The sequence below is a fragment of the Choristoneura fumiferana genome, chromosome 5 (assembly GCF_025370935.1).
Source record: "Choristoneura fumiferana chromosome 5, NRCan_CFum_1, whole genome shotgun sequence".
NCBI classification, from domain to species: Eukaryota; Metazoa; Arthropoda; class Insecta; order Lepidoptera; family Tortricidae; genus Choristoneura; species Choristoneura fumiferana.
This window is the reverse complement of record NC_133476.1, coordinates 21,671,935-21,699,212: the sequence shown is the minus strand read 5'-3', so window position 1 is coordinate 21,699,212 and position 27,278 is coordinate 21,671,935. Positions and strand designations below refer to the sequence as shown.

General features: G+C 40.4%; 2 protein-coding genes across 2 annotated transcripts; both read right to left on the bottom strand.

The window, feature by feature from the left end:
• Positions 1-3: 3 nt before the first annotated feature.
• Positions 4-6,253, bottom strand: Prp19 (pre-mRNA processing factor 19). Its single transcript, XM_074088413.1, has 8 exons — positions 6,119-6,253; positions 5,761-5,910; positions 4,879-5,012; positions 4,393-4,533; positions 4,068-4,250; positions 3,477-3,718; positions 2,192-2,336; positions 4-1,956 (listed from the first exon to the last, which is right to left on the bottom strand). Exons 1-8 carry the CDS (start codon positions 6,135-6,137, stop codon positions 1,471-1,473), a joined length of 1,500 nt encoding a protein of 499 aa, XP_073944514.1. The 5' UTR covers positions 6,138-6,253; the 3' UTR covers positions 4-1,470.
• Positions 6,254-6,973: 720 nt separating this feature from the next.
• Positions 6,974-26,909, bottom strand: l(3)mbt (lethal (3) malignant brain tumor). The gene is given in 14 exon segments (XM_074088409.1): positions 6,974-8,556; positions 9,605-9,754; positions 10,614-10,859; positions 11,130-11,190; positions 11,279-11,341; positions 14,402-14,579; positions 15,482-15,653; positions 16,801-16,871; positions 16,874-16,939; positions 20,503-20,728; positions 22,075-24,264; positions 25,439-26,206; positions 26,284-26,508; positions 26,794-26,909. Coding segments are annotated over 13 exon segments (4,386 nt in total). The 5' UTR covers positions 26,437-26,508; positions 26,794-26,909; the 3' UTR covers positions 6,974-8,514.
• Positions 26,910-27,278: the final 369 nt, after the last annotated feature.

Here is a 27,278-nt window from a genome sequence, read left to right as displayed (position 1 = left end):
AAATTCAATGTCAAATTGTCAAGTTTATTCTGTGCATACCGAGTTAAACAAAAAATATGAACATGAATGAAGAAATCTGTTTATTCTGACTGTGCTATGAACATGATAATTATAAAACAGAAATTATGCCACAATATTGAAAGTATATAACTAATATGCTTACAATACAATACTTAAAAGGCTGACCAGCTGTGTGCGGAAATAAACACCAATAAGGTAACTTCATATCATAGCCCCGCCCAGCGCAGCTTTCCTGTTGGTGTATTTCTTCATCGCACACTGCTTGCGTCACACAGCTCTGGTGGATGCACAACCTAATACTATGTATACTTAAAATAATCTAGCTAAATAAATCGTCACCTTTTATTAAAATTTAATATAGAGTTAGCAAGAAGTATGTGAAAAAATGGAGGACGCATGTCATGCCTCCAGTAAAACGGCGACAATTCATTTCATTTGGCAATAAAGCGTAATGTCGCTAAAACGTTTTTTTTTTGCGTATTCAAAGCTGAAAGTTTGATTGAAGGATCTTTTAACAGATTGCATAATCAAGAGCGGATTATTCGTAATTCCCATAGGATAGTGAACTAACATATTCTTTGTCCTTTGTAAGACGGCATAAAATAACTATTCAAAAATTATCAAACAATACTTCCAGCCCATTTTTGAACAGGTAACCTAATAAAAAACTCAGCCAGCATATTCCATTCAAACACTCTTCATTATGATATACAGAATCGGAATATGCAAATATATTTTCACTTTTACTAGAAGTTTCTTAATAGTTTACACTAACATGTCGTAATTTAGCACTTGTTTGTTTCGTCTAACAAGGCCTAACAAGTCTAGCGCGCTATATCCATCCACATCTTGTCGCATGCCTTGGACTCCCATAGGCCTTCTTTACTTTTACATCTTTTGTATCATGTCTGTCTAGGAACCGAACGCGTTTGAGAGAATGCTACTGAATCTCTAGACATATTTAATGCGTGCAGATTTAATTAATTATGATTAGAATAATTTTGAAAAGGATGAGTTTTTTTTAGAATGATTCAGATAAAACCAAATGCCTTCTAAAGACATTTATTTAGTTAACTTTTGTTTTTTTTTTTATACGACTGGATGGCAAACGAGCAAGTGGGTCTCCAGATGGTAAGAGATCACCACTGCCCATAGACACTTGCAACACCAGGGGGATTGCAGATGCATTGCCAACTTAGAGGCCTAAGATGGGATGCCTCAAGTGCCAGTAATTTCACCGGCTGTCTTCCTCTACACGCCGAAACACAACAGTGCAAGCACTGCTGTTTCACGGCAGGATTAGCGAGCAAGATGGTGGTAGCAATCCGGGCGGACCTTGCACAAGGTCCCAACCACCTGCAAAACTTAAATCATTAATCAAAATTAAAAGTAACGACGCGTCCTTTAGCTTACGGAGAATTCATTAAAAAACAATCTCGAGCGACTAGCTTACTCTATGCCGTAGAGTTTGAGCGTGCGGTCCATACTGGTGGAAGCGAGGCACTGCGCGTGGCGTCCGAAACGAACGCCGGTCGCGGACGCGGTGTGCTCGTTGAACACCTTCAACTCTTGCCACTGCCTGCAGAGATACACACGCACGTCCGTACCGGCCACAGCCAGGTACGTTCCACTCTGATCGAAGCACAGCTCCTTGATGGCATAACCCTCGTCCAGCTGTATAGTCTTGAAGTTCTTCAGCTTTCGCAGATCCCAGAGCTTGACGCAAGCGTCTTCGGCAGCCGTGGCCAGGTAGTAGCCGTTTTCGGAGAAGGAGATGGAGGTGACGGGCCCGACGTGCCCGGGGAAGTTGGCGACGTTGCTCTGCTCCTTCAAGTCCCAGATCTTGACCTGGGAGTTCTCGGTGCCGGTGCCGAAGATCAGCCCGTCGGGATGGAACTGCGCCGTTGTGAGGCTCACGCCGGAAGAGTCGCTCACCTTTAAAAGTAAAGTTATGGTTTAAACTGGTTGCCCGTAACTCCCACGATGTCGTCAGTCCACGTAGTGGGAGGCCTGCCAACTCGCCACTCGAGGACTTCTCCCCCAACAGTTATCTGTTCTTCGAGCAATGTGGCCCACCCACTGCCATTTCATCTTGCATATTTTTCAAGCGATGTCGGTGACTTTAGTTAACAAAACAAACATGAAAGATTAGTCGAACAGTAACGATTACCTTGGTGAGCAGCGCGCCGGTACGTATGTCGGAGAAGGCCCAGTGCTGGTCGGTGGAGGTGGACAGCACGTAGTCGCCCGTGGGGTGCAGCGACAGCCCTGTCACCGGTCCCTCGTGCGAGCGAAGCACCGCCGACGTCGCCGACCTACCCCGCCCGACGTTACAACAAACAAGAGTTAGCCCACGTACACACTATGCGGCTAACCACGCGGTTAGCGCCGTTAGGCAGCGGTCTTCAAAGTATCGCTTGAGAGAGACGACGTGGTTAGCCGAGTGTGTACGTGGACTCAAGATACAGATTCATAATATTAGTAGTTTGCGGTTGCTCGTTTGCTAAACGGTAAGCATGACTTCGGAATCCAAAAACTTAACAAATATTAATAAATCATAACTTGATATTTCTAGAATGATAATAAGTACTCGTAATTGTCACTTTGGGAGACTTTTTTAACTCTCCATTTTTTTTGTTTTGATGTTAATTTAGAACTATTTTAAGGTAGAACAATGGTGATCTAAAATTACGACAACCATTTTACCCATGTAATTTACATTTTTAGGGTTCCGGAGCCAAAATGGCAAAAACGGAACCCTTATAGTTTCGCCATGTCTGTCTGTCTGTCTGTCCGCGGCTTTTCTCAGGTACTATCAATGCTAAAAAGCTGTAATTTTGCACGGATTTTTTTAGGGTACCTCCCATAGACGTAAAGTGGGGGGTATTTTTTTTTCTCATCCAACCCTTGTGTGTGTGTGGGGTATCGTTGGATTGGTCTTTTAAATAAAACCATTAGGGTTTGCTAAGACGATTTTTCGATTCAGTGATTTGTTTGCGAAATATTCAAGTTTAAAGTGCAAATTTTCATTAAAATTTAGCGTCCCTCCCCCCCCCCCCTCTAAACTCTAAACCAGTGGGTGGAAAAATTTTAAAAAATTCAGGATGGTAGTAAGTATATCAAACTTTCACGGAAAACTATAACAGCTAAGTTTGTTCGAGAATTATTAGTAGTTTATGAGTAAATAGCAGCCTAAGGTATAAAATATACCTAAACTTGGAAGATTCCGTATAAAATACGAAATCCTTAGAAAAATATTACTTAATTTTTTCGTAATGGCTACGGAACTCTATTTTGGGCGTGTCCGACACGCTCTTGGCCGGTTTTTTTATCTATAAATTTCTTATTTACTTTGTTCTGCTAGTTTTAGCAGCAGTTGTAATGTAATCAATCTGTACTAGCTTTAAGGCTCTACATGGTGTGTAATTATGTTTCTACCCTACTAAGATACGTACGTCGGTACATTCCAAACACGAATAGTGTGATCCGGTGACGCGGTGATGACGGTATCCTCGTCGGGGTGGTAGATGACGCGCGTGACCTTCTTCGTGTGGCCTTTGAGGATGGCCACAACCTGTTCCGTGTCCTTGTTGAACACTGTGGCGTTCCGGTCGTTGCCTCCAGTCAGGATGCGGCTGTGATCCGAAGGATTGATGTCCAGCGCCAGGATGCCCGGCACGCTGGCAGAGTGGAGACCCTGGAGGGAGAAGAAGGTTTAGTGTTACGATCAAACAACAATGGATATACTATTTGTCAAAAAGTACAGCGAAAAAGTAAAAGTGATCTTTAGGCAATATATAGCATAAGTTTCAAAATTGATTTACACAATCTTGGAGTTAAAAAGAGTAAAAATTGGTATTAATGTCTGCTGTCACGCATTCAGCAGTAATTATCTGTTTTTTTGTTAACTTTGGCAAAATCAGACTATTAATATCAGCAGTAAGTTTGATTGTTAATCCCCGACGCAAACAGAAGGGAATAATTTTGACGTGTCTCGTGTCTGTCTTTTGATTTTGACGTGTCTTTTTTTAAATTAAAATACGTACAGGATGCGAGGCGAGCGTGAGGAAAGCGCGAATCTGGTCGGGCCCGACGAGCCCCTCGGGCACGGTGCGTCCGCGCCGCTTGCGCTCCTGCGTGAGCGCCGTGGCGCGCTCCTGCAGCCGCGCCACCACCTCCGCCGACATGCCGATGGGCGCCGCGCCGCCGCCCGCCGCCGCCGCCTCCGCCTGCAATGTAAAACTCACACGTACTGACACTGGAGAGAGATCACTCTATTTTGGTGTCCCCAATATACAAGGTACACAAAAACACAACAGAATACCATCGGCCAATCAGAAAATGTTTCTCGTTTTTAGAATATGTCAGTACCGGATGATGGGGCTGCGGCTGCGCGACTCCGGCCTGCGGCTTGAGCGTGGCGAGCGCCTCGCGCGCCGCCGTCACCTCCTTGGTGAGGCGCGCGATGACGCGACACGCCGCGTCGTGCTGGTACAGCGCGTGGCTCAACTCCTGAACAAATTACGGTTTTTTTCTTTATGAAAAATAATGGCAAACTAGCAAGTGTAGTATTCGAAATTACAAACAACAAATTCATTCATACATATTGTTGTCACATTTTGGCACAAGAAGGTCTAAAAGCGGGTTTGATGTCTCTCTATCACATATGTATATCAATATCACTTACTGTTTGTTTTACATTTTGATCTTTAAATTAACTGTGAACTCAATATTTATTATTTTTTATTTTGCCAAAAATATAATTAATATCAGATATTTTTTATCAATGAACTGAATTTAATGGATATTAGTAAAAACTTTTACTGTTTATCTCGATGTGTGCAAACAATGACTTACCTGTCTAGCAGTCTGGAGTTGCTGTCTCTGGGTGAATGTGTGTAGCATGAGGGCATCCCACTCGTCCTGCATACTCTTCAGAGTGGCTGGGATGGATGTGGCACTCGGAGGCTTTGGCTTTACTATAGCAGGGGCTGCCAACAATTACTTTGTTAAACAAATAGGTACCCCTCACTTTGGTGAATAATAAAACATAGTTCAAACAGAATGAACATAATAATATACTGAGCAGCAATAAATCTGGCCCTCAAATGTATGTAGTAATAGCTAATTTTGTATGGAGATTGGGCCAAATTTTCTGCTGCTGAGTATACCTTAGAACTAAATATCCATAATAAATAAATAAATATCACGGTACAATTCACACCAATTAACCTAGTCCCAAAGTAAGCTTAACAAAGCTTGTGTTATGGGTACTAAGCAACAGATAAATATAATTATATAGATAGATACATACTTAAATACATATTAAACACCCAAGACCCAAGAACAAACATTTGTATTTTTCATACAAATATCTGCCCCGACACGGGAATCGAACCTGGGACCTTTTTGTTGAACCGGGATTACTTTTGACAACCAGATGGCCTAGCGGTTAGAGAACCTGACTAGGCCATCTGGTCATCAAAAATAATAACAAAAAAATGCCAAATAATGAATAGTTAAGTCACGCGCCACTGTGGTGTGTGGGGTGTCCCACAGGTTACATATACCAGTTTTATTGATTTATACAACTTAAACGCATATTGCAGTTAGTTTAGTAGCAAAGCATTGCCCGTCTCATGGACTTCTATCAGTACTAGCTCTAAACAGGTTTTTCATTTCAGCATCAATCCTTTACCGAAAAAATATAATGTTGTTGTTAAATAGATATGAACTTACTTTTGATTTCAATCAAGTCTTCAATGTGCAGCTCCTTGCCACTGATGGGATCAACGCCATTTTCGATGATGTATTTTTCGATAATGCGCCGCTCAAATACGGCACCCGACGATGGTGACACCACCGGCACCTCGGGCACCTCATTTGATACTAAAACCGAAAGTTAGGTTATTACACGCATAGAAATCAAATTCTACTCATCATAAACAATAAAAAGATCGTGAAAACAATAAATGTATCGTTTATGTCGCACAACAATAGTAAACTCGCGTTGCAATCAAGAAACGAAAATTATAAAGCGTCGACCGGTACAATTTGTCGGCGGATTCGATTGTAACGCTGGTGGTTATACACTTACTTGCACAATATAAAGCCATTGTTATTTTGCTTTAGGCTCCACAACTACACAAAATCAAAAAGTAATGATAAATCCAGAATTATTTTCACGTTTTTCACTGTCGCATTCGCTTCCCTCTACTTTTGACAGCTAACAAACCACAGACAGACTACTTAGAGATACAAAAAAAATGCGTGGAGCAATACCATAGATAAGCCTACGGAATTTAGGTCAAGGTCTAAACGGAAAAAAGAGTGTCTCAAACGACTAAAGCTTGCCATTCAAATTGTCCGTACTGTACTGGGCCAATTTTTATTTTGTTTTATTTTCATTTTGAGCTTATTTTGTGAATGTGCATAAATGTCTTCATTCTTTCTTTCTAAATGTTTAGTTTTGTTTCGAAGTTTCCATAAATTTTGTGTGAGTCAATGAAAAAAATTGTAGGACATAGTGTGAAAAACCACAGTATTCAACCGACAGCTCAGCTTACACCATGGTCAGAACTTTAGAACTAGAACAGAATTCACCAAATTTTAAATCGACATTTAAAAAAGAAATCGACATGAAAAAAAAAATTTTACCCAAATCAGTTGTTCTCTGATGGACAGACAGTTATATTTTTTATCCGCCTGCTCGAAGCGGGTTATTGAAAAACTATCTAAAGGTCCATCCACACCGCAGTTAACTTTTGTGGAGCAACATTAGTGCAATAGAGTAATATCAGGCAACTATAAAAACTTGTGTTGTTTTGTGGTGCTGTCGGTTAGCTAATAAAGTTAGTCTAGCTTTAACTTGTTGCTCCACAAAAATTACTGCGGTGCGGGTGCACCTTATTAAGAGCAAAAAGGAACTAAAATCTAGAAATTAAAAGCAACATCATTTTCATTTTTTTTATTATCGAACAACAGTTTAGAATAGCTTATGCCAACGAAAATGGCACCATCCTTAACACTAACTGTTTTGCGTAAAAATATTACACTATTTGTAACTTTGTACATAGCCCCTGGCAAAATGCTGACGTAGCATATCCAAACAAGATGTATGTTATTTTTACAGATTCAACAAAATGTCAACATTAAGCTAAATATGATGATACTTTTAAGTCAGTAAAATACTGTATGTGTAAAATACATACGGTATTTGATGATCAGTTCGACAGTGCCGACAAGATTATAAGGTATTAGGAACTACACGTAAAAAATTACTTATTTACATGTTAGAAAAACTGATTTCGACGAACACTTCTTGTGAAAGAAAAAGAAAACCAATTAAATATACTTCTCTAGTTTACAATATCAATTTTCAAGATTTACCAATTCTCAACACCAACTAAATATAAAAAAAAATATATCAAGCAAAAACTTGTTACAGATTCAACTTAGAAATACTCCATCATTTAAATCATTACAACTCGAAATCATACTTAACTATTCTATGGTTGACTGATATTATTAATCCTAAGTGTCAGCAACATAAATGAGGTATACCTAAAGAAAAAACAAATTGCACACATACTTATCATCTACTGTAATAAAAATATAAACTTCATAATTTAAAAAATATAATAAGACTTCTGTTCCATTCCTTTTACAAGGGATTTTATGTATGCAATAATAGACATAAAAATTAATAAATTTTGCGTAAAGGATATGGACTGATTTTAACTCATGAAGATCTCAACGGCTACATAAACAGAAGGCGGCCACACCGTCACAACCTCCCAAGTTCAAAGCCCCCATATAATTTGTGCACCTCCTATAACATTGCCCGATGCAAAATATAAGCTTATTACAAATATTGTCAGCCCCAATTGACTCTCTAATTCCACTTCACTAATTACAGAAATAAAACTGAAAAACGTCTCTCTTAATAACAAGACATCTAATATGTACAAAATATATCAGACTATCCGAGTTTAACATCGAATTCCACTGCACATCTGTGTCACGTCACTGCACTTATAATAATTTCATCTTTGTTTACAAAACATCACTTATCAATATCCCTGTGTGGTCTCTGGTCACTTCCACCTAAGCGTAATGCCGACATGATGCGAGAAAAATCATGCGAGGGGCTAACCCTAGCCCCAACACTGTGCTCCTCGGTCTGCCAAACGCACTGCCGCTATGTACGATGCGCCGGCCATATTTATCTCTGCCGGTTATGATCAGAGAGACAGAGAGAAAGCACTGGGCATAATGAGTAACGTAGCCACATTACGAATTTGTTTCCATCCCTCGCCATTTGCCATGACACTAGTCCAGTGTGCGGCCCAGACATAAGTGATAGGTTGATTGCTGCAATATACACTCGCAGGATTTTTGTGGCACCGTTTCAACAAAGCATGAGCGTAGTTAGGTGTGTGTGAGGATTCAGGCCTACATGAGTATGGTGATGGCGCGCCGGCGCATTCGCAATCAGGACACGACGCGGCGCAGCTGGCGGACGGCTCCGTAAACCTGGGGAATTAAATTCTTTATTAAATAAAATAGCGAAATGTACAAATAAGCTGTTGGTTGCATATTATCTATGTAGTGGCCAGAAGTGTCACATTTTTATGCTCTAATGCATAAAGTAAAATCTTCGATCCACCAACGGTCTTAACCAAGGCAATCAAGCCTAAACAGCCACCAACAAAAAAGTTTCAGTGTATTTTTTTTATAATTTTTAATTTGTATAAACTAAAAATCAATCAAATAAATCAAAATAAATTAATAAAACTAAATATTTATAACTATATTACCAATGCATGAAAAATAAAAGGCACCTAGTAAGTGAACAATGTTTCCACTGTTGCTATTTCATTTCCTCGCCATCGAAGTGAAAAGCAGAGTGTAAAACTCGAGCATTAAACCAATTTTCCCCTCGACGTGTCTATCCACCCTCGCCGTACCGACTCGGGTGGCTATATAAACGTCTCGCGTAAAATGGCTTGTTTTATGCTCTTGTTGTACAATATACTATTATCGCTATCCCCCGGGAACTATGCAATTTTCCGAGATAAAAGTATCCTACGTCCTTCCCCGGGACTACTATCCGAATACCGAATTTCATCTAAATTTCGGTTCAGCGGTTTAGACGTGATGAAGTAACAAACAAACAGACTTACAACTTTCGCATTTGTAATATTAGTGAGATGAAAAAATAAAATATGCATGGTTGACTTGCAAGTGATATAGCAGACCAGTTCTTAATGTTTGAAGCTGTACAACCTTAATTGAACTTTAGGGCAGCAAAGGACTTTCATTGTCGACTCTACAACTAAAATATCCAAAATGTCTGTCTCCAAGTATGTGATCGGCAACCAGTTCATCAGTGCCTGTATGACGCATTGTAGCCTTAGGGGCTGTTTCACCATCCATTGATTAGTGTTAACTGACGGTTAAATGTGATGCCGTCTCTATTTGTTTTGTTCGAATAGACGGAGACGGCATCACATTTAACCGTCAGTTAACACTTATCAATGGATGGTGAAACAGCCCCTTAGTATAGGAAATGGAGTGTCACCTTGACGGCGGGGCCGAGCCGCAGCCGCAGGCAAGCGACAAGCTCCTCGCAGGAGGCCATGAGCAGCTCGCGGCCCGCCAGCCGCGCGCGCCGCGCCGCCGCGCCCGCCGCCGCGCCCGCCACGCGCCCCACCAGCGCCGACACATCTTCCTGCAAGCAACATCAACAATCATTTACCATAATGCCCTTCGTTCTAGGCCACACAAATCTTTAATAACCGACGATTTTATTATCATGCGGTTCGCTTGATCCGAAAGATAGGTCGGAGTTAGTCAGTCCTCGGAGTCGATAAGATTTGAAAATAAGGGTTTAGCAGGCTAAGGAAGGACATGTGGCCCCTGTGAGGAATAGTTGAATTGGTGAATGTCAATTGTTTGTCGCCTCATTACTAGTAATCACTCCAACTTTGAGCCCTCTCTCTATCTTGAACTGTCACAGAGATAATGTCAAAAATGTGTTTCCTAACAATTTTTTTCAAACTCGTTTTTCTCTTCCATAGCAGCTAAAGCATTGAAACAAAATCACAGTTACGTAGTTTTTGTGAGAGTATACCCTACAATTGTATTAATATTTTATACGTGAAAAATAAAAGTAAAAAATAACAATTTATGTTTTGACACCTTTTTCTCACAAGTTTTTTTGAGGGTACAACTATGAAAAAGAAACATATAAATTGCAAATACTATTAGCTACTACCATACGAAAAATCAATTGATTATAATTGGTGCAACATACTGAAAAAAATAAAAAACAGCGTAAGTATTCAAGTATGCCCTCAAGTAAGCTCTTTAATTAAATATTTGAACGTATATACCTCACTCCGTTTCTTACCGGATTCTTCTCAACAGAGGTTTTTCCGAACCGGTCAGTGGTAGATTATTTACATTCATAAGTGTTTGTTATAGCTTAAATTGAATTAAGATTTTTTGACTTACGGCTTTGAAATAAGAGCCTATAGAATCCGACTCATTTGAACCTTCAGATCCTCATTTAGCCATGTGTAAGTTACCTGCGTCCAGACGTCGGGCTGGCTGGGCAGCTGCAGCGCGGCCACGTGTCTCGCGACGTCGGGCTGCAGCGCGCGCGCGCGGTCTGTCGCGCTCCGCTCCGCGCGCCTCTCACGCTCGTCCCGCGCATCGCGCTCGTCCCGCCCATCGCGTTCCTCCCGCACCTCACGCTCCTCCCGCCCGTCGCCCTCGCCGCGCCAGCGCTTGGCGCTGCCGCCGCTGCTCGACGCAGACTCCTCGTCTGACACCTGACCGACCAGAATATTGTAGAATAAGCGTGATACGCCATAGTCATAGTGTATCGTCGATGTGTGTATGGGTCAGTGGGTAAGTGCCATAAGCAGTCGCTTCCCGTATTCTTTTCAGATTAGCTCAGTACGAAAGGAACGTAACCACCTGGGTAACGTTCATGTATTCACAGCAAAAAATAAATTTGTGGATGTTAAACGCCTGATAATATATATTTTTTTAAAACAATACGTAAGAAATATAGAAAAAAAAATATGAATGAAACTTACCGGATCAGTTTTTGATACTTCTTCAACTCTCTTATGCTTTGGAGGCCTACCCCTTGTTGGTCTGAAACAAAACAACAGTATAACATAAAAATTAACATTCCTCCACTTGTCCATTTACATTTATTATTATAATGCTCCCCGTAACTTACTTCTCTTTGACCGTATCACTTGTGGGCGTCAGAGTTTCGGCGGGCTTCGGTGGACCCAGGACTCTAAAAGTAAATAAGATGATAATCAGTTTCATGGTTTAGTTTCGTTTGAAATGTTAGTAATGATGATGAAGTCGGTAAAAAAAACGGACGAGGATTCCACCATCTACGTTAGTCTTTCCTAAAGTGGTCGATAACGTCCCCTTGTGGGTGCTGTAGGCCTAGTGGGGGGCGGTAAGCGGTCCACAAAAAATCTTCACCTATGTGCCTTCAATGGGTAAGTATTATAATGTATAAATTTAAAATACATATCGGTTGAAATACATACAGTTGAAATACCGAAAATTATAAAATATAATGCATCAAAATATATAAAGTTATTTGACATAAGTTCTAAGCGCAAAAGCTTGAAATGCGTAGTGGTCAAAATATATAATGGTTACAATGCATAATGGTTCTTAGTCATACAGTGGTGGCCATGTAATTAAGAACGAATTGAAGTTCCAGATTATTTTTAACTAAATCATGTCATGTGTAGTCGTGGGTCCTTCTTAGAAGTAACTAGTTACGTTATGAAACAGCCACATGAATAGAGCAAACGGGATTTAGAATAAAGAATAAAATTACTGTTATTTTTTTACAAATTTTGTTTTTATTCTCTTTAGTAACAAATTCAAATAGTAATGAAGCTGGACAAATAATTAAGAACGATTTATTGAACGGTTCGAAAGTTTTTTTATTTGAAACTCAGATTAACTAAATCACACTAACGTGAAGTTTGTACAGAAAAAAAAGCAATGTAATACATTTTAACTAAAATTAATAGTTAGTAGCATGTCCACGGCTGTTTATTACTGCCTTACACCGGCGAGGCATTGAATCTATCATTGTTTGACAGTTCGCAAGAGAGATAGAGTTCCATTCTTCTAAGAATACGTCATACAGTTCTCTTAAATTGCCACACTGTCGATTTGAAACTTTTTTCTTGACTTCGCACCAAAGATGCTCTATTGCTCTAAGATCGGGGCTGTTGGCTGGCCAATCTAAGACAGAAACTGATTGCGATGTGAGGAATTCCTTAACGGTACGTGCAGTATGCTTGGGATCATTGTCGTGCTGGAATGTCCAAATAACCGGAAGCACGCCTTTAGCATATGGTAACATTGTTTCTTCCAGTATGTTTTTGTATTGAAATTGATCCATATTTCCTTCTATCAGCCTAACAGGTCCAACACCATGTCCAGAAAAACATCCCCAATTTTTACATTTCCCCGCCATGCTTTAAAGTTACTTTTGTGTACTTTGGGTCGGATGCTTTATTTGGAGGCCGTTTTACATATCGTTTGCCATCAGAACATACCCTATTTAGTTTTGTCTCGTCAGAGAAAAGAACGTTTTTCCACTGTCTGACTGTCCAGTTTTCATATCTTCTTGCAAATGCAAGCCGGGCTTGCCTATGACACCGTTTCAACATAGGCACCTTCCTTGCTATCCTTCCGTGCAACTTTTCTTCCACCAAACGCATTCGAATACTGCGTGCCGAGATTGCTGAAGGGTTGTTTTCGCCAAAATATTCTTTTCTCAACTCATTAGACCCTTTAAAAGAATGTTGTTTTGCCAAACGAACGATATTTCGATCATCTCGACGAGATGACTTTCTTTGTCTAGGTACACGCGGAACATTTGAAGTAGTTTGATACGTAGCAAAATGCTTTATGGCGTGGAAAACCATAGTTTTTGAACATTGCAGATGATCGGCTATGTGTTTATACGACCAATTCTTGTCGCGAAGTTTTAGTATTACTTTTCTTGTAGATTTATCACAACTTTTATTTTTCCCCGTCGTTTTTATATGAAGCAATCGCCTTTAAGACTTTTACGGCACTAAATGGCGCCAAAATTATTCAAATAATAACCTAAAAGCACAAAGCGGCGGTTCGCTCTCTATTTAAATTTGAATAAAAAATAAACTATTCAGCGTTCTTAATTATATGACCAGCCAGTAAGTAGTAATACTAGGTTTAGATGTAATATATAAAGTTTATCTATTTATTTTTTAGCCAATTATATGTATAAATGAACTTACCGCTAGTAAGGAAAAGTTTTACGATACCGAGAGAAGTACAAAAATATACATACAGTTAGTAACACTTGTCAGTTTGAAAAAATCTTCTCTATAAAAAATCGTTCTTAATTATATGACCACAACTGTATGGCACAAAAAGCATATTTTCATAATGTATACGTTCAAAATCTATACAGTATGTTTTCTATAATGGTTGAAACAACAACACTGAATTTTCACTAAGAAAAATGCATATATTACAATTCTTGTTTTGGTCATAGTTGAACCTAACACGCTCCTCCTCGCTACGCTCGTCGTCGCACCTAAAATTTCTATTCAATTAATGATCAGACTATAGTTTAAAATGCAAGGTCTTGCTAGACAATACGGATTCCGATCAGTCGGAAAGGAGAACCAGGAAACAGAAATTGGCAGGAGAGTGCGTCTGGGCTGGGCAGCCTTCGCAAGGTTGGACTTTGCTTTCAGAATGAACCTTACCAGTCGTCAAAAAGCACGTATATTTAACCAGTGCATCTTACCAGTCCTCACATACGGAGCGGAAACTTGGGTAACAACCAAATCCATTTTCCAGAGGTTAATAGAATAGTCACTCAAAGGGCTATGGAGCGTAGGCTGGTGGAGTAACATTACGAGATCGGAAGATTAACAACTGGTTGAGGAAACAAAGCAAAGTTTCCGATATTATACAACAGGTAGCCAAGCTGAAGTGGCAATGGGGTGGTCACGTTGCCCGAAAAACAGACTCGCGGTGCAAGGCTTTACCGGTTGGAAGACCTCAGATGCGTTGGAGGGATGACATCGGGAGAGTTGCGGGCAGTAAATGGATGCAGACGGCTCAGAATAGAGCGACGTGGAAAAAGCTGAAAGAGGCCTACACCAAATTGGTTAAGAGAGGCTTGAGATGATGATGATGATGAAAATAATAACTTAAAACTTGCGAAGGCTAATATAATTTGTGTAATTTTTGTGTGACATAGGGGTAAGTTATGTGTTTGTGTGGCGGCTGGTGGTTGGTGGTTGGTGGTTGGTGGTGTCACCTGGGCGCGGTGAGGGCGGGGTGCGCGGCGAGGCGGTCTTGGGGCGCGGGCGAGGCGGGCGCGCGGTACGGGCACGCGGACGCGGCCACGTGCGTCTTGTGCGCGCCGCCGCGCAGCGAGCCCAGCCCGCGGCACCCGCCCACGCCGCACGGGCCCGCCGTCGACAGCTCCTCAGACGCTGTAACACAACAGACGCTAAAGGACATGAAGGGGAACCACGACCGCAGAGGCATTTGAGACAACCCAATAATAGGTATATTGTATTCCAATCCAATTTATGACAAGCGTAAACAGACACCATTAACCCGACCATAGACATTTAGTGATGTGAAAACCTAGAACCTATTGAAAAATAAATAATCTGTTCAGTAAATCGATTATTGATTGATTGAATACTCGTAGATCAACGTATTTTTGTCTTTTTTATTATTTACAATACTTCCAACTTACTTATTTTATTTTCCAACGACTGTTTATTCAATTATAAAAGCAGTAACTATTTTTTAATTTTAAGGAAAGTAAATAAAAATCGCTTATTCATTCGCGCATTAATCGATTTTTAAAATGTCAAATTTTCCACCATCTCAACGCTAGTCTATGCTACTATAGATTATACACATGTTTCAATCAAGAAATAACGTCAGATTTTGACGAAGATTTTTCAAATTAAATATAAATATTGAAGTCAAGTGAATTTTGGTGAAAAAAGTGATTAGACATATAGTTAAAAGACACAAATTATAGATAAATGTGTTACTGATTCAATCCAGTGGGTGTTTATACAAGAATTTTGATGAAATCGGTTTGTTTACACTTTTAATAAATTGGATAGGCATAACGTATAGTCATTCACGATTACACACATTCTTATTACAATGTCATTAATGCCTAATGACAAAATCACGCGTCTTCCTGGATAGCACTAGGTATAAGTGGCTATATTCTAAGCAACAAGTACTAACATCATTTGTGTCATACATGAAATTCTAGTTTCAATTCAAATGCCAGATTGTATTGTTTACGCGAGCGAAGCCGCGGGTAAAAGCTAGTAAAGACAGTAAAAACGTGGGTGATAGTTACTGAGCGGTGGCTCCAGCGGATGGCCGGTCTTGAGGCACCAGCCGACCGGGTGGATGTCGGGCGAGTCGTCGTCCAGCCAGTAGGACAGCTCGTCGGGCCAGCCGTCGAACGACACGCGCACCTGGTGACCCTTCACCGCGCTCACGCTCGCCACGCGGATCAGGAACGGGACCTGACAACACGTGGGACAATGAAGGCTATCGTTTTTTGTCTCACTAGATGGCGCACTGTTGCGTGAGGTTTTTAAGTATGGCTTTCAAAGTCTGTTATTACGGGCGTGAAAAAAAGTTTAGATTAAAATCATATTCAATACACTTAAAACCGTACCATAAAAATATCGAGCATGTCACAGTGTTCCATAGTCCCCGTTTTGTTCGGAAAAAAGGGAGGACAAAGGTTTCCGAAAGACAAAACTGTCTCAAAACACAGAGATTCATTGCCTCGGAACGCATATTTGCCATACTTAATTTCAGATATTGCAAAATATTCACAATATAATTCTAATTATAAATAAACCCGCGTAGCTCACCCAAAAACTATGAGATTTGACATTTCGGAGACCGCACGCTACACTAGCGCCTTAGCGGCGAATTCATACGCGATAGCCCTCATTACGTTAAGCGCGTTCCAGACGGTTGTAAAACAACGTCTAACAGGTGACCTTGGCTGGAACTTGGTCTACAAATGTAGTGTTTCAGCTACACGGTTTACAACTACGCGCCAACACGGTTTTTAGATACCTACAAATTGCCTGTCAAAAAATTCTTAGGAAGTTCCGGCTGCCCTAGAAACACGATTTTTTATGACGGTAGCTCTTATAGCACGATCAATAAAAAGTCTTAAAATCATAATTTTACATGACTGACTGTCTATGTCAAAAAACATCTAAAAGAACCCAACACTGCCTTCATTTTGCCTAGGAGAGGGGCTCTGCTAACACTGAATATAAAGGGTCCACGGAAAGAACGTGTCTAGTCACCTAAGCAACTTTTTGAGTTATAGCGGTTTGAAAGTTAGTCATCACAAACAATTACTATGGTTACCATTTATTTAAAACATAAAAAAATAGATTTTATATTGTTTTCAGATTATTTAATTCAATGGTAAGTCATAGTACTTTGTGAGCTCTATATTTTAAGATTAAAATCTCAATTAAAAAAAAAGTGACTAGGCATGTTCTTTCCGTGGACCCTTCATATTCATAAATACAAATTTGTACGGAGCCCTCGGTGCGCGAGTCCAATTCGCACTTGGCCGGTTTTTTAAACATATAGAAGATTAAAGAAAATGTTTTAAAATAAATAAACAATTGTACATACCCTCTTGTCGACCACTTCCAGCTTCATGCCGGGCTTGAACCCTTGCGGGGCGCGCGTCTTGAAGGCGCGCGGGGGGCCGCCGCCGCCCCCGTCTCCGCTAGGTAAGACTCCCACGAGAACGACTCCGGGTCCTTGTAGACTGGGCATTACAAAAAAAGACTTGATGAGGAAGCAGTCATTACAGAAATGAAATTGTGATTCCACTGGGATTCACATAGGGATTGCAATCCGGATAGTTCGAAATCCGAAATAACCGAAAAAATCCGGATTTTTGCTGTCTTTATAAATTCGGATTTTTAAACTAAAAATCCGGTTTTTTCGGATTTCAATTAAAGTTGACATTTAACCAGAATCTATTGAATTTCGTTGATCGCATTCATTCATTCATGCCTTCGCTTCGCTGCCAGCCAGCCGTCATGTTGCCAGCCACGTGACATAACCTTTTCGGCACCCTCCGCGCCCCGCTGGCTACCTTTAGGGATGTGATTTCATGTGATGCGCAATAAGAATCGATTTTGTAAAAGATCGATGTTATGGAATGCGATCTGCAATTATTTAAACGATTCACGAAAATCCACGAATATACACGCTAGTATCACGGTAGTAATTGCTCATTAATAGCATGCTTTTGTGCTAAGTAATAAGCATAATCCGTACCTTTATATTTCACGAAAAAAATAGAAACATTGAATTAAATAAAATGATTTTAATCGTTGTATATCGCACAACGGGAATCCACGGAAATTACTTTTAAGATGACCCATACACATCGCGCGAAAGACTTGTACTGATAGGCACACAAAATTCGGTAGTTGGAGGTTCACCTGCGTGATAACTAAAACAGAACTAATGTACTTTCCCATAAAAATGTGAACATAGCGTATCCTTCACCATTAAGATATTAGCAAGTATTTGCGCAAAGTGATATTGGTAGCTCGACGTGTGAGTGTGACAATCACAAAATGGTCAACCTATTTTTAAAAAAATATGTATTTAGCATGTGAAAAATATTATAGAATGCGTTATATAATTAGCTTCATTTTTATGTACATTTATTAGAAAAAATGACTCCTAGACACAAAGTTATGCTCAATTGATTCAGCAAAACCGCAGGCAGACAGGCTTCACAGACTTACTGCAGTTAGTGTTTCCAATCAGAGTATTAGACTGATTAAACGCGTAATATAAAAAAACACAGTTTTATTTTACATTTTCTTAATGTAATTCCATATTTCTTTTTTATTGGTAATATTATGTTAAAATTCGAAAAATCCGGATAATCCGGATTTGTACGTGTTGATATTCCTAAAATCCGGATTTGAAAAAAGACCGGATTTTGCAATCCCTAGATTCACAGTAAGGGCGGTTACAGACTAGCGTTTTATCTGCGCGTATAAACTCGTTTTTGGAAGCGCATGTACACGCGTAAACGGTTTTGTTTTTTTTATCAACGCTGGTTCGGTTTACTTTAATGTGCGTGTAAGCGCGTATGCCAAAAACGACCGTACACGTGCAGAAAACATATATATTCTAACTATAACATTTATGCGAAAGATGACAATACTGTCTGACTTATTAAGTGAATATTTCATTCGTAATAAAAACTTATAAAAACGTAATGTTTAGTCATCATTAACAGGTGTTACGGCACCACAAGGCCTGAATATTAATAGTATACTAATTATTAATGGCGTGTATAATAACTGCATAACATATTTTAGTTAACATCCGGCTCCATTAGGAGATAGGAACACCAATCCTCAGCTTAATACTTTAGCAAATTGATGAATCATTTAAGCAAGCGATAAAGTCGCAACAAATAGCACTTTAATCGTATTTAACGTATTTAAATACTAATCATAATATAAATATAACTTAACAAACTCCAATTGTTTGTAAATAAAACAACACAAGGCATTCATTCGGCATAACAATACGAATTCAATCTACAAATGCGTAAAATGGTATGAGTTGTAATAAAATATTGTAGATAATTTTGAACGGAATTTACAATAAAAGTAGTGATTACTTCAACTCGTATCCAAGGTAAATATGTTACCTTGTGTAAACGTCATGAGCGCCGGCGCCTGTCCGCGACGCGGTATCTAAAGTGATCGGATAACAAGTCGCCCCCGTCGCGGCGTGCGCGCGCGCCGCCCGCCGCTTACTGACTAATGGACGTGACTGGCGGCCGGTCGTTTACATATAAATGTAGAGTGACTGATAAATACATATTTTCTCTGACTTTGTCCTCGATTTATTGGATGCAAGAGCCACTGTTTGTTGTTTATCTATTTATAGACTTAAATCTAACAGTGGTTTCAACAACATATTAAAAAAAAAAACAACCAACATGTCATTTTATTGGTGGTATGTTTATTTTGGTCGTCTTTTTTTCTGTAGAGACGAGTGCAATGTTAATTTGTCCAACTTGACATTTACTTATGTAAATTTTTGACATAACTTTGTATTGTATGAATAAAAATACCTAAGTAAATTAAATAAAGGTTTTAATATGACCTATTACTTGTTTATAAAATATCCACCATTAGAACATTTTCCTAATTGGCAATGTCAAATGCCTAAACCCATTTAATAAATGGAATATTAATTTGCCAGAGATTAAGAAGTTGTTAATTTAACTATAATTGATCCTAAACGATTCGATTTTCAACTCTTTGTGTCGAAATTTTATCATTACTTGAAGTCACTTGAAGACCAATAGACTGAGTTTAAAGATTCGTTTTTTATCATCAACAATATTAAGCTTAAGAATTTAAGCTAATTCGTACGTAGTTCTAGTGCACACTTAACCATTTCCATACATTATTTTGCGCGTTATGCATAAACATTAATGCCATATTCTAGTTGGTGAAACTATAATTATGTTGCAGCCAGCAATTAGCAAAACAGTGAAAGTAATAACAAAAAAAATGGTATATTTCGTTGTTTCTGTTGGTAACAATAATAATAGGATGAGCAGTATTAGTTCGTATTTTTTATTTAGAAACAGTTTTCAATACCATAACAACAAGTTGAGGTAAGTAATATCATAAAGTGAGATAAGATAGCCAAAGTATCATTACTTACATTTCTGTGAAAAAGTTAATTATGTTTTTACTGGATTTGATTATTATTTTGCGTCTGAAATCCAATATTAAAATATGAAAATGTGTTTGTTTCTTTAATTCAAATTGTCCATTAAGCCTTTGACATGGAGGGCCTAGGCTACCTTATTAATAAATTCTAAATTAGTTTCTGTGAGACAATTAAAGTTACAACCAAAATATGGCGTAAGAACGGCAATTCTTGATCGAAATGATTTGTCCATAAAAAGCAATAAAATCTCCTAAATAGCCAAGTGTAGGAGCTATATAAGAAAAAATGTAGTTAAAACCTCGCCTATCTCCCACCCGTCCAATTCCATTCTTTTTTTCTACTATATAGTGCGTAAGCAACGTACAAACGTCAGTCGCTACTACTTGTAGCCACCTTAATAGTGTCTATACGTATATCCTGCTATTTTGAGGCTAAGGCCCTGTTTCACCAGTGATAAATTTTATGTGACAGATAACTGTGGTGCTATTTCTGTTTATTCAGACAAAACAAATGGAGACAGCTTCACATATATCTGCCGCATAAAATTTATCAACGAGTAAAACAGGACCTTAGAATGAGTATTAAAATCCATAATTTACTTACAGTTGGGAGGCGTCAGCGCTATGTCATTCTCCTCGGCCCAGCCCACAGGGTGTATGTAGGGCGAGGTGGGGTCCGCCCACACGTCGTACACGGAGTCCCAGGAGTCGAAGGTGATGAGCAGCCGCGCGTCCAGCATGTCGGCCACGGTCGCGGCGCAAACCATATCGTTGATGCGATCCTCGGCTTCTAACTTCATACCGATGCGAAAGCCGTTGGGTTTCAGTGTCTGAAAGTAAAGGATTTTTAATTTCAGTCTGAAACACCACACTGCGCTCGAAAACATGTATAGGAAGAGAACTGGACTGGTTATTTTTGCCGCATGCACCCGGAGAGATGGGCACATGTTACTACCCAGTGGGCGCCAAAGACGGTCATCGGCGTCGCGGTAGACCGAGACTGAGGTGACTGAGACAGAAGCTACTAGCAAGGCAAGATCTAGCTGCCGACAGGGGAAGTTGGAAGTCCTACGCCTTAGCCCAGCAGTGGGACATGGAAAATTGCTAAATAAAAAAAAAGGTAACAGTAATGTTTGGTTATACTTTTTTTTACTGTCTGAACAATTCATTGCTGTGGTTGGTAAACAAGCAAACTTGACTCGTTTGCACATAGGAATCAAACAGAGTCTAATGTCTATGTCGGTTGTGCATTGACATGGACCAACATGAAGACACCTGACTTTGCCTAAGCCATATGAGTGAACAGCTCAGATAAAAAATTTCTGCTAAGGACGAGGTTTATTTAGAGATCATACTTCGATCAGCAGAAAGAGATGAGTTTAAATTAGTAACAGATCTTATTAGATAGCGTGGTCTGTATTAAACTTGAATTTTGTAACATTTTAGTTATCTTTCTGTATTTTAAAACTATGTATGAAATTATCATTTCAGAGGGTTATATTTACTGATCACTTCAAATTACAAAAAGAAATAAACACTCATAAGACTCATATCCTTAACCTTAAAGAGTGTCGGAAATATAAGATTTAGGTTAGTAGGTCACTGGGTCAACAGTTTAAATTCAGTGGCTAAAAGTGAATGCTTTCTGCTCATTGCAATAAAATTATTTGTCGTTTTAAACATAACTGGAATGTATATTATTGAGATCAAATGCCATTTGCTTGATAATGCATTTCTGAAGCTTGGAGACTTAGAATTCCATCATCATCATCATCATCATCATCATGTCAGCCGAAAGACGTCCACTGCTGGACATAGGCCTCCCCCAAGGCTCTCCACTCAGACCGGTCTTGTGCTTTCCGCATCCACCGCGATCCCGCGGTCTTACCAAGTTGTAGTCGTAGAATTCCATACATGACATATTTACATCAATATTCTACATCTGCAGAATAGGGTAAGGAGTGTCATATTCGCAAAATCCTAACTGTTTTTACAATTTGGCGTTTTTTTTGTCAATTTCAGTGTATTTCGTATTATGCTGATATTAATAAATACAAAAATAAAATTGATGTCTTGACATAAGTATCCGATTTTCTATGCAGTTATCATGAAAAATGGATATTTATGTTAGGGAACTCGTCATGTACGGGAGTCATAGGTAATAAAGAGTAGTTACCGTGGTGGTGATGTGCGAGAAGAGATGTCGTGGCGCGGCGATGGCGCGCACCTGCTTGAGGTAGAGCGGCCAGGAGAAGGCGGCGGCGGCGGCGGCGTGCGAGTGCGGCGGGCGCAGCGCGCGGCCGTTGCGCTCGCACCAGCCCGCCGGGAAGATGTCCACGCTGTCGGCGTTGACCCAGAAGTCGTGCAGCTCCGGGTACTCGTCGAAGTGCAGCCGCAGCCGGTAGCCCTGCACCTCCCGCACCGACACCACGCAGAACAGCGACGCGTGCTGCGGGTCTATCGCCTCCATCCTCATGCCCACTTTGAACCCGTTCCGGTTGTACGGGAACGGGTCTTTGAACAGCTTCACCGGCGCCGCCTTCGCCTTGCAGAAGTCCAGGTAGCGCATCCAGGAGAAGCCGTTCTTGCCGCACATCCACGGGTACTTCTCGTTCTCGATCAGGTCCTCGGACATCTTGAGCATGGCCTCGGTCATCTCGCCGACGGACTCGGGCTTGCGCGGCCCGTCGGGCTGCGGCGGCGGCGGCGGCGCGTCGTCGAGCGCCGGCTTGCGCATGAGCAGTTTCTTCATTTTGTTGCGACGGCGCGTGAGCTCGGCGCGCTCGCGGTCGCGCTTCTTTTGCGCGAGCTTGCGCACCTCGGTCTGGCAGGCGAGGCTGCAGAAGTCGGGCGTGATGAAGTCGGCGGCCATGCCGTGGCAGCCGCAGCCCTCGCAGCGGTACAGGTCCTCGGGCGAGGCGGGCTTGGGCTGGCGCGCGCGCTCCACGCGCTGCTTGAGCGGCGTGTGGTACTTGGCACGCGGGGCGAGCGGCGGCGGCGGCGGCGACTCGGGGTCGCTGGCGTCCACGACGTCGATGAGGCCGAACTCGTTGGTCTGGAACTGCAGCGCGCTGCCGTGCAGGCGCGCCACGCCGTTGCTCCAGAGCAGGCCGGGCGGGTCCTCCTCCAGCGCGCTGTCCACGCTCTCCCGCTTCGCGCGGCACGCGCCCTCCTGTTGGCTCGGATTGCTTCTCTTGTAGTACATCGGGTGCTGCTCGCTTTCTGATTTGCTGTCTTTCGTTTCGTCTTTATAATCCTCGTCGGAGTCTCCGAGTATGACTTTGCATTCGAGGTCCTTATCCAGCTTTTCGTCGCAAAATAGTGAAGGCACGCGGTGGTCGTCGTTTTCCGTATCCTGCGCTTCGACAGTTTTCGGATTTTCGGGAGGCTTTGGTGGACTCGGCTGACTCGTTTTGGGGTTTTTATTGGAAAGATTCTCATTGCATAATGATATCCGGCGCTTAAGGTTGGCATTAGCATTTTTCCTTTCACCGTTGTCTGAGTTTGAGCGCCTCAAAATAGCGGGTGCGGCGACCGCGACGTGGTGGGAACCAATATCGTTCCTCTCTATCATATTCCTGTTCAATAAACTCTTTCCTTTCTCTGGTATAGCCAGGGTGAAGGACTTCTCGCGGCTTTGGCCTCCCTCGTCGTCAGCTATTGATACGGTGTAGATATCATCATTCATGGAGGCGTTTGTTTCCGGTATTGAGAGAGTATACTCCCCTTGTTCTCCTGTGGGCTCGGCTCGAGAGCCAGGAATGGATATAGTGTATGTTTCACATTTGTTTGCACTCTGAGATACTGAATTGCTCTCTTTGCCATTCACATTGACCATTTTCCCCAATGGCTGCAAAGGCGGCATGTCTGTGGACTCGAGCTGCGCGCTATCTCTCATCACAGTAATGTTTCCCTGCGGATCATTCTGTATTTGCCCATTTGCAATCTGCAGATTGATAATTGGCCCTTTGGACGCCATCGTAGCTGGGAGTGTCACTGGTAAAATATATTTAGTAGTAGTGTTCTGAATTTTTGGCATGTTCATTGGAGTCAAAAATAGTTTCTGGTTATTGGAGTTAACATTTGACTGATTGTTTGAAATCAAGATGGATTGATTGTCAGTTAAGTTTTTGGAATTGGGTTTTTTAACAGAGCTCAAGTAAGCGATGGTTTGCTTGCCCGAATTTCCTGGAGCAATGCTGACTGGCACTATCACCTTTTCATTGGTTTTGGGTTTTTGAATGACAATAGGGGGTGTCGGGGTGGGGGCCAGGATTGACGACTTGCCGTGGCCAGGCAGTTTTGGCGCAATATTTGGCTTATTGTTGACATTTGATATCAGATGTATATTAGAATTACTGGTTACCTGAAAGGAGAACTGATGTTAGGAAGATAATCATGGATGGAATCATTGATTTAATTTTTTATCAGTCTGAAAGATTTTCTGATACATGTGTTAGATATTATTTATTTATAAGTATGCCATGTGCATAATTATATTTGGATGAATACTTTAGACTTCTGTACCTTAAGAGTACAGACCCTGATGGTCTACAAACCTTATTTCTACTTTGTCAATCCTATCTCTTTTTTTAACCCCTGATGCACAAACAAGAGTGTTAAGTTTGACCGCAGTGTGTGTCAAAGATACATACAGCGGTCAAACTTCAAACACAAAAGGCATCATAGGTCTCAAACAGATGTTATTTTTGATTTTCTTGAAGTTTGAAGGAAACATTCAACGGGTACAATGAAGTTAATTTCTCCAAGGCAATAGTGGCCTAACTCTGACTGTTTCAAACATGATTAAGAGTTAAGATAATTACTTGAACTCCATTTAATTCAAGGTTTGAATTAACGGTCAAATTGTAACATGTTTCTCGGTATTTTAAACACAAATGGACTAAAAATATTAGTGTTACATTTATATACATTTATTAGCGGTTATGTTTTTACTAAAGAAGTTAACACAATACGGGATTTTACTATGTTTTGTATATGTTTTATAAATTAAAACTTCACAATGCCTGTTATCGAATAGAAAAACAATTTTTAAGCTACCTTTACAAATAACAAAGTTATAAAGGTTTGAAATTCAAGATTAGACAGAGAAAGACATACTGGCATGTGACATCACACGCCAGTACCACCATACTTGCTGCATAGAGAAAAGTGTTTGAGAAAGAGACAGGTGTATAGATTTTTCAAAAAATCACTATAAATCCAATTTTCACCCGATTTAAATTTTCTCTTTGCTAAACACTATATTTTCATAATAATATTAAGATATGGCAAAATCAGGAGTTGTCAAATACCATATTTCAAATAGTTTTGTTCTTTAATTTTAAAAAATGTGCAAATTTTACCATTACTTTCAAATGTTAAAATAAATGGAGTATAAGCACAGAATAAGAGTTTTTAATTTAAGATATTTGTTTTAGGTTCAAGTGTTCTTCATTCACACATACACATTTAAATTCAACTACTTGATCTAATGGTAATTTTTTTTTTATTAATATCACAATCAGAAAATCACTTACCGGTCTTCGAACTATAATTTGCGGTGGGTTTCCACTGGTGCTTGCTTGACTGATAACATCTGTACTGGTAACAGGCTTTAGGCCTGTTGGAGTCTGGATGTACACCACATGTGGCATGTTCCTGGTGGACCCTCGTAGCTGCACTGTTCCCGAGCTCACAGAATTAGGGAGAGTGAGCTGTATAGAGTTACTAGCTGAATTTGGCATTTGCAGCATTGTAGAATGATTTGCCACTTGAACCTGAGACACAGAAGTTCCATTATTATGCTGCTGCGAGGAGCTGGTAGCAGTCATTTCAGTGCCATCAATATTGTTTGGCCTGGGGTTAGATCCCATGTGCACATGTATTATAGAACTCAAGGGCTGACTAGTATTTTGCAAAATGGGCATGGAGGACAGTCCCGGGCCCCCAAGCTGAATATTTTGACTTGTTCCAGGAATTTGCAAAGGTACATTAATAGTTTCTCCCGCTGGTAACTGTACAGGCACATTAGTTGTTCCTGAAACTTGTATAGGAAGACTAACTGGAGCGATTTGCAGGGGCATACTGCTAGTGGGTCCAGACAATTGAACAGGGACATTGATGTTGGAGCTAGTCCCAGGTATTTGTACTGGCACATGGACAGTAGACAGCTGCAGGGGGTATGAGGAAGGGTTGGTGTGCAGCTTGACGGGCGCTAGCGAGTGCGTCACGAGCCCGTGCTGCAGCGGCAGTCCGCCCTGCCCGCTCCCCACTGATGTCACGATCATGCTGCTCGAAATTGGCGCCTACAAAAAAATTAACAAGTCATAACCACTCTCAAATAAATGAATAATATTATCTCATTAAAAATAAAACCACTCACACGCAAAGTATTCAGTAGAACATTCTGATGTGAGCCGGTAGCGGCTAGATTAGTGCACACGGGAGCGCTACTCGATTTTAATAATCTTTTTTTCAATATCTCACTTTTCGATTCATCAAAGTTTTGAAGTGAATTACACTGCTGTCTCTCCATTTCTCGGCATCGAGATAGGTTGCGAATGCATTACAAACGTTTGGCTATCTTTTATAGTTCATTGTTGACGACCTGTAATGTATTTGGAAATAAAATATTGAAAGGTGAAAAACAATCTCGACGCACCACCGACTTCAAGTGCTGTGTGAACGTGACGACAAAGTTATTTGTATAAATAAAGCTGAAAAAAAATATTCGAGAAAAGCAATAATATGTTCAAATTGTTACATTGCATTATTTTTATCAATATTTCTTTTCAGAGTATCGCACTCTATCAAATTGTGCAGCTACTTTTGCAGAACCACAACCTTCCTTAGAAAAGTTCACTAAATATTATCACGACAGTTTGTTACTTACGATTAAATGAATCAATATGAAGAATAAACACACTAAGATTATTCTAACTATTACAGCATCATTTTCGTGTTGAAAACAATTTATTATAAATAAATAACGTATAATAAACCAAGGATATTTACCTGCTTGGCACACAACTGGTAATAATTTCTGACAACATAGACAAAATTGATGCGTCGGGTAAGTTGGTATTAGCAAAATGTTTTGACCAATTACAATCGAGCATTTCCGTGACGAACCTTTCGCGCCCGAATGTTCCAAAAAAAAATCAACTCAACAGATTAAACAACAAAACACATTCTTCCTCTGGGGCACGGAGCACGTTTTGTCCTCTCTTTTTAATTATTAAAAACAGTCAAGTTATGCAAAGTCATGATTTCGTTGATTTTATTTATTGTACAAACATAATTCATCGTTGAGAACACGGAACAGAAAAAAACGTTTTTTCTGTTCTGTTTTTTTTTTAGATATTCTAAACTGATTCA